The 8,124-nt window shown below is 38.9% G+C and overlaps 2 protein-coding genes across 2 annotated transcripts in view; both read right to left on the bottom strand.

The window, feature by feature from the left end:
* Positions 1-2,102, bottom strand: part of ttc33 (tetratricopeptide repeat domain 33) — a 15,920-nt gene extending 13,818 nt beyond the window's left edge. Inside the window, exons 1-2 of the mRNA XM_005720221.1 lie at positions 2,001-2,102; positions 1,318-1,545 (exon numbers count right to left, since the gene is read on the bottom strand). Coding sequence (XP_005720278.1) covers positions 1,318-1,545; positions 2,001-2,002 — 230 coding nt within the window. The 5' untranslated portion in view covers positions 2,003-2,102. The remainder of the gene's footprint in view (positions 1-1,317; positions 1,546-2,000) is intronic.
* A 2,083-nt stretch (positions 2,103-4,185) lies between these two features.
* The window catches only part of prkaa1 (protein kinase, AMP-activated, alpha 1 catalytic subunit), a 14,730-nt gene continuing 10,791 nt past the window's right edge, over positions 4,186-8,124 (bottom strand). The window contains exon 10 of the mRNA XM_013909086.1: positions 4,186-5,371. Within this exon, the coding sequence (XP_013764540.1) occupies positions 5,088-5,371 (284 nt within the window). The 3' untranslated portion in view covers positions 4,186-5,087. The remainder of the gene's footprint in view (positions 5,372-8,124) is intronic.

Genomic DNA, 8,124 nt, shown 5'->3' with positions numbered 1-8,124 from the left:
CTGGAAGTAATTTCCTTAAGAAACTGGAAAAAATTCCACCAGAAACCAGACACAGAACATCTGGCCCTTCAGTTTATCAATCTACTGTTCACTGAAGTCTCATGAAAGATGGTCTCAGTAGAAGGCTGTCTTTCAAGTAGCCATTATTAAGGAATGAAAATGAAGACAACACACTGAGGTATCCCAGATTACACAAGAAGTGGACTGGTAGTCAGTGACAATGGGCACTATCAGTTAGGGACTGGCCTCACCATAGCCCAGAGATGACAAACTAAATTTACATTGAGGGCCACATACAGACCACTTTGATCTTCAGTGGGCCGGACAAGTGAAACGCCACTTTCTGTCAGTGTAAAGATGGTTAACTACACATTTAATGCCTGAGATATCTTAATATATAAAAGAAATGCAATTTCAGGAGCACAATTCAGAATTGTAGAATTGCAGAAAAGGTTCTGGTAGCTCACTGCCCATACTGTTCCATATTTATAAAACCTAAACGGTATAAAAATACAGTTAAGTCCAAAAATGAAAATACACATTTTCCAAAGCAATCAAGGGAGCTGGATTGGAGTTTTTGCTGGGCTGTGTTGAAAAATAAAGGCGATCATACCATATATTTACACTAACGATACAAACTGTTTCTGTCCTATATAATGCATTTCCATTTATGTTAGCACGTTTCAATAAATCGCCACAACCATTTCTAAGGCTACGTTCACACTGCAGGTCTTAATGCTCAATTCCGATTTTTTGATCAAATCCGATTTTTTTGGCTGCTTGTTCACACTACAAATAAAATGCGACAGCAAAAGCTCTCTAGTGTGAACCAGTCATTGGTGTGAACACTCAGAGCGGCCCGCATGCGCAAAAGAAGATGTCACACACAACGCTTCTCCGGCGCTGATAATTGGCGTCTGTCTTGTGTCAGTGACGTAAAAGACGGATTTAATGCGACATGACCATTCAAACAGCAGTCGCTTTCTAAAACATCCTTTATGTATCGGATTCAGTAGCACATACGAAAGTGACCCAGATCGAATTTGTGCCGTTCACACTGTGATACCATGATCGGATATGGGTCGCATAGGGTAAAAAAAAAAATCGGATTTGATGCGCTTTCGCCTGCAGTTTGAACGTAGCCTAATTTTCCAAGCTAAGGGTAAGGAAATAATAAATGACAAAAAATAAGAGGTGGATCAAAACATTTGCACAGTACTGTGTGTTAGGGTGACCATATTTTGATTCCCAAAAAAGAGGACACTTGGCCCAGTTTCTGTGTACCTGTCAGAATGTGTTTGCGCCAAGCACTCTCACCTGCCATGCTCAGCCAACAGGGCACCCTCCTCCTCCAGTCTCTTGCTCTTGGCAGCACAGTCCTCCAGCAGGATCTCCCGCCGTCGTTTGATAGCGTGCAGCCAATCCACCTCGGGGTCCTGACTTGGCCCATCATCCACAGCTTTCTCCGCTTCTGCCTCAAACTGCTGCACCGCTGACTTGGACACCTTCTCCCCAACTTTCCTCTTCCAGCCAAATGACGCCATCCTATATGAAAGAAAAAAAAACGGAATACGACGCGTGGTGGCGGTGGTCACTTATCATATATATGCTCGATTTCAGCTTTAATCACGACTGAGAGTAGTACAAAAATGTACATTATTATTAATACTATTATGAGCGCAAGTCTGGCCTGCTTTTGCCATCTAGATTCGTATACATGGCCGCTGAATGAGTTTCCAAAATACCGTAGCAGAAAGATTTATATTTTATTTTGGATATTTAACGTTTATTATGGCAATAACATCCCCAAAACTCGCTAGAAAAACAAATTAAACTTCGTCATACTGACGCCAGCTAACGTTAATTCGGGCAACTCAGCTAAAATTTGCAATTAAAACTTGACATGCCAGTAGGCTTGCCTACATAAAATTAACTTCTTTTAATTTTGAAGGTATGTCTTTATACTTCGTTATTTTAGAACAAAGTGGGGACATACGCACATTCATCCACGGCTTTCCGCGAGCAACAGTGGATAAGCTGCAGTTAGCTAATCGTTAGCCACATTTGTTGACCTTCACGTTGCGTTCAGGTCTTATCGGTTTAAAGCCAACATCCCATCGTAAATACTGGAAAATTTGACAGCGGGGGGGGAATCAGCCCGTTTTTGCACAATTCATGCAGTTTCTTTTGGTAAGTAAATATCTCCAATTGAAACTACAGACGTGAGGGAACAAAAGTGTAAACTTTGCGTTGACACTGGTGAACTTTTCGGAATGAAATGTGTACGCCCCTTCTTTTTTTTGTTGTTGTAACTTTGCCTTGAACCGGTCCAACCCCCCTCCCATTCTGTGGAATGCGCGTGAATGCAGCATGACCCGGAAGTTGTGAGAATGTTTACAGTCTTTTAAAGAAACACGAACCGTGTTTTAAATCTTTTAAAGCGCACGAAAATCAACGTGAAATCAAAATCGGTTAATATAGATTTAATTTAAACGACAAATATATGAAATTTTAATAAAATTACCGATGCCTGCGATCACATTCCAAAATACAAGTCCAATGCTATTGCTTTAAACAGAAAAGCTTAGTATGGTAGTGGTAGATTTAATATTCTATATATTCTTCACAGTATGTTTCAGGTAAAAAACAAACAAACAAACAAGTCAAACATAAATGTGCATTTTAGCAGTTTATTATGCAGTTGTGTATATAAATGATTCAATACTGTCCATTCAGATTTACACTAATCAGTCTGGTTGGGGCCCCTTACACACCAAACAAAAACAGAACAATTATTCTTTGAAGCAGATGAAACTGATGCTGAACTCAGACCACTAGGACAATACTCCATCAGAGGCAAAAAGAAAAAAAAAACTTTTTTTGCACACATTCTTTCAAAATGTATCAAGCAAGCCATGAAAAGCAGTTTATAACCAGAGGTTGCAACTCCTCCCCCCCCAAAAAAAAACAAAACAAAAAAACAAAAACCCCACCATAGTGTTTGTGCCTTTACCATGATCCATATATTTTGTCTGTGAGACATGAAGGTCAAATGTGGATATGAACAAAAGATGCAAGTTGGTCACAATTATCGTCACTCCTGAATTACCTCTGAAAAGTAAAATGCTCATACAACAGATAGTTCAGATTGCTGACATTTGCTAATAAACATGTCAGATTATAAGATTCTGACTTTACAGCAAGGGCATACAAATACTTTAATTCAAATAAGAACCACCCCCCCCCCCAAATCATCTTAAAAGTTTGATTTAACTTGATCCTGTTGACATCGTTTTAAAGATGGCAGTAGTTACTGATGTCTATAAAAAGATGACAATCAGATCTTTTAGGTTTTTGCAGTTAGAATTTTTTCCCTTTTTGGTAATGCAAAACACCTAGAAAAACGAATAAACCAACCATAAAGAAAGTGTAATTAGATTATTTTAATCCTCAAAACCGCAAAAACAGCACCAAGAATTCTGACCGGCACAATTTCCAACTTTTACTGACATAAAACTGATAAACAGTACTGATAATGATAAGGCAGCCAAACAGGCATAACTTAAAACTTTAAGACCACGGAGAGGCAATGGATAATGAGATACATCACACTTATAATCAAAGACATATCCAACTCTACTTTGTGAGCCTGCAAGTTACCAGAAGTGCGATCTACCTCCCCGATCTATGTCATTCAAAGCTCGTAAGTCTGTTTCAGGTTTAAAAACATAAAACCTTTAACAAGGTCAAACTTCAAGGGAATGTACAGGAAATTAAAACATGTCCAAAAATGACATTGTGGATGTATTCACTTACCAACAGACATTGTCCACGCGCTGCATGTAATTGCTACTACTCACTGAGCCCTGAGGCCTATTCATGTGTGATGGCATTTACAAAACAAATGTAGGCAAAAGGCATTTCACTTAGTAATCATACTGAAATTGTATTCATTAATCTAAAACAAAAACACTAAAGAAATAAGAGAAAATAAGTAAAAATCAACTTGTCATTCTAATGCGACATGGAAAGTTATAGTTCTAGATTTTGACTGTCGTGGCAAAAAGCTGTCTAAAGTTAAATACAAAGACAATCGTGTATCAGAATAACTGATTGAATGAAATAAAATTCATTATGATTACAAGCCAGACTGTTAAAAAATATATATATATATAACATCCAGCAATAGATCTTATTGCAAGAAAGAAAGAAAAAAAAAAAATCAATTTCCTTTACAACCAACACTCCACCTATTTAATGCACTGATAAATATGTTTACGTCTTTATATATAAAAAGGTGGGGGACAGATAAATTCAAAAACACATTTTCACAACAGGACAAAACCATGAAATTTAGTCTGACAATTTCTTAAAAAGAATTTAAAAAATAATAATAATAATAACCCAACATAAATTTGATGAACGCATTCTTTAGTCCCTGACGCAAGACAGAAATACAGGAGTCACAGAACTTCTTCAGACTCCAATGAATGTGATGGGTATGCCCACCCTAGTTATATATAACGCTTTGGAACATGTGCACCAATTCTCAGATCCCTACTGAAAAGAACCAAAAAAAAAACAAAACCCAAAAAAAACCAACAGCAGCAGGAAATAAAAGAAACTTGTGCAAAAGTGCTTCCTGCATCCCGTGACTGCCACCCAAACCCCCAATCTCCATGTGTGGCTTCCTTTTGTACAGGTAAGAATGTGATTTTGCTCTCTGTACTGAAAAGCAGTGCTCACCTGACTACAGTACAGAAAATTCAGTGTAATCACTTGCGCATATGTGTAGTTTGGATGTAGACGCTTGCTATTAAGTTGTTCAGGAAATTGTAAAACCCTCGTTCCTAAATGTTCTGTCCTAGCTAATTAATCAGCTAGTCATTTGTCTTTCCCCCAGTAACCCTTTGCATCCCCAGTCAGCTCAGTATACATCCCTTCAGCTTAGGGAACACCAACCTGCATCAGTGCCATGGAACAATCACTTCATCCTCAGCCGGGATGAACTGAGCCACGATTCAGTTGCATGCTTATTGCTATAAAGACACTCAGAGGGAGAAAAAGGCTAGCGATTGTTTTGCGAGCTATCGTGCAAGTAGTTTAATAAGATTTGCACACATCTCAAAGAACTCGATGGTGTGGCTTCCTGGTCGAGGGACAGATGCATTGTCCCCGCCTCCTGTGGAATCTATGGATGAGGTCAACGATGACGTCAAAGAGCCTTCTCCAGTCTTGGTGGGGTGCACGGTACTAGGTGTACCTGGAAGTTCTGCTCCATCTACATCGTTCTTAATAGCGGTCCGGTAGTTGCCCACAGAGCCAGAGCGCAGAGGGGTAGCACTTCCAGATTTTGTCTCCAACATATCATCTGAACAATAAGACAAACTGATTTTCAAACACAAGAAGTTCAATGGGTATCACTAGGGTATCTACAAGTCTTGGAAAATACTCAATTCAATTCCTGCCACAGAGACACTGCTGTAAACAGTGAAATTAATCACTAGTTTATACTTAGTCGATTGTTTAGGTTAGGGATAAAGTGTAAGATTTTTGTAGTCAAAAATAAAGATTATTTTCTTCCTTTTAACCTAATAAACTGTAATATAGATATTGCACTGCGGACACCCAGATCATCCTGACACCCAGAGTTTGAACAATTTTGGGTTCAGTTCATGAAATATGCACAAGCCAAAGCAGCGTTCACCATTTCCTCTCAAAGCAGCTGTGGCTACACAGTCCATGGCTCTAACACCCACATACATCTCTGTTCACTGACTTCCTCTTAGCCACCATTTACTGAGATAAAAAGCCTTTGGTTCATGAGGGGTTGACCAGTAAACCAGTAAAAATTTTAATATAAGCTATTCGGCTTTCTAAAATGAACATATTCTAAATGCAGCTATATTTGCCGGTGCATGACCTGCCTCCTATGAATGTGGTTATGCATTTTGTTAGTACCAGTTTTAATGCTGGAAACAGACTGCATACAACTGTATTTTAATTTTCTCGATCAAAATACTGCTGACCGTGATAATTTTATGAGATTACTGCAGTCCCAATGTCCACTTTGCTTGGTCAAATTATTATAATCTGGGGTGTTAAGACACACACTTGCAGTGACAGGAGGTGTCAAACAGTCAAGGTCTTGAGCCAGCCCTCATTTCTTTATAATTTGCCAGGAAAAATAGCTGGAACTATTTGTTTATCTCTTGAGCTCGGTCCCTTTTCTGTGATTGAATGAGTCACAGGTTAGTGTTAAATGGCTTAACAAACAAAATGTTAAGGCTACGTCCACACGTATTTTTGAAAACGCAGATTTTTCTATGCGTTTGCACCTTTCGTCCACACGTAAACGGCGTTTTTGGTCACTGAAAACAGATTTTTAAAAACTCCGGCCAGGGTGGATATTTTTGCGCCACGTTATTGTTTCGGTGAAATGAATTTCTATAATACTGTTAATTGTACTCTGCAGTGTTTAAATGCTTACATATACACACAGTTACTGTCCCTCCACACATACGACTCGGTTCTGCTTCTATGCCCCAGCTTTGTTTACTTTTTCCCACGAGGCTTCTAGACTTCTGATTGGCCAACATTTCTGCACGGTTAGGAATCTAGCGCCACCTGCTGCTTTGGCATGTTCATAGCAGCGTTTTCCTTCATTTCTGCCTTTATGTGTGGACTGGATTATTTTTGAAAACGAAAACGGTAAATCTCAGTTTTCAAAAATACCCGTGTACGTGTGGACGTAGCCTAAGACAGAGGGATTGGACTTCAAATGAGTAAAAAAGTAGCCAATGTCCAAAGAAAAACCCTCAGAAATCCTGGAGAACTATTGCTCAAGACCCCTTACACAAAAAAGCTCTCGCTGCTTGGAAGCAAAATATAAAGAAATGAGGCAAGTGCTGTATATATAGGTGAAAATCTTTCTTGTAATCCACATTCACACATCCCTTTCCTTCCCATGCAGTGTCAGAGGATGCATCCAACTTTCCTGATCTGGTGCCCGATTTGTGCCCAATTTGGTTGTGCCTGAACTGCTGCTACAGCAGTCCTATTATGAACTTGCTAACAGCATTAGCACCCAGGTTCCCAACAGGAGGCAGGACTGTTGCACTGATACAGCTGCTGATGGCTTATACTTTTTACAACTTCTCTCATAGTCCTCCATGTTGTCCACCAGATGGACATTTAACAATGCCGAATCTTGCTTGATCAAACCATTTAATATGTATTAATATGTTTGCAGTCTCTCAAACTTAGTTCCCAGATAATTTTGTTAAGACCTGCAACAAATATTACTGCAGGTAAATGATTAATTTAAGAAATGCTGCTAAACTATCACGCAAATAGTTTAAAACCTCAATTAAGCTAAGCTATAAATCCATGCGATTAATTATGTGTAGTTATAGACAAATGTTAACAATCAGCATAATATTTTCTATATTTCTGAGTCATCAGGTATAAGTTCAGATAAACACAAGCTTAATGATGGACTTTGCTGTAGCCCAAAGCCAAAGCTTCACATACTTTAAATGGAAAGCCTGTGATGTATCAGAAGCCCACAACAGCTCTTCAATCTCATGTTTTCCTTTGAGGTAATGCCAAACACCTACACAGACTTCCCAAACCATCATCCATGAGTTAATCATTTATAAATTCCACACTGAGGCAGCATACTAGAGGACAAAATCCAGATAAACACCGAAGATACAGAGAACTGAGTAAAGGGCTTACCTGAAGATCTAGGTTAACTGGTCAAATGTTGCAAAACTGAGTGTAAGTTGTATGAGACTAGTTTTAAAAATTAAATATATTACAATACAAGCAATCAAAACTTGATCCATCTGTAAATTACAACACATGCTGTACTGCTGCCATTGAGCTTCATGAGTCAAATAATGCCCAAACACTGATGTGTTATTACTGCCCTTTAACACAATTTCCTCATTTTGCACAGTACTGTGTTGAATCCCCACCTGTCCTTGTTTGCATTTGTATGCTGGTGTGCAATGTTCCCTCTAAGCTGCGCACGTGCGCAATTGCGCACTGCTGGCAAGGTCTCTGCAGGTATCAGGCTGTTGTTCTCCTTTATCTCATAGTGGACAGAAATTATTTTTT

The sequence above is a fragment of the Pundamilia nyererei genome, unplaced genomic scaffold (assembly GCF_000239375.1).
Source record: "Pundamilia nyererei isolate P.nyererei 1_Seehausen unplaced genomic scaffold, PunNye1.0 scaffold00002, whole genome shotgun sequence".
Lineage (NCBI taxonomy): Eukaryota > Metazoa > Chordata > Actinopteri > Cichliformes > Cichlidae > Pundamilia > Pundamilia nyererei.
The sequence above is the reverse complement of the archived record's forward strand: the minus strand, read 5'-3'. Positions and strand labels throughout refer to the sequence as shown.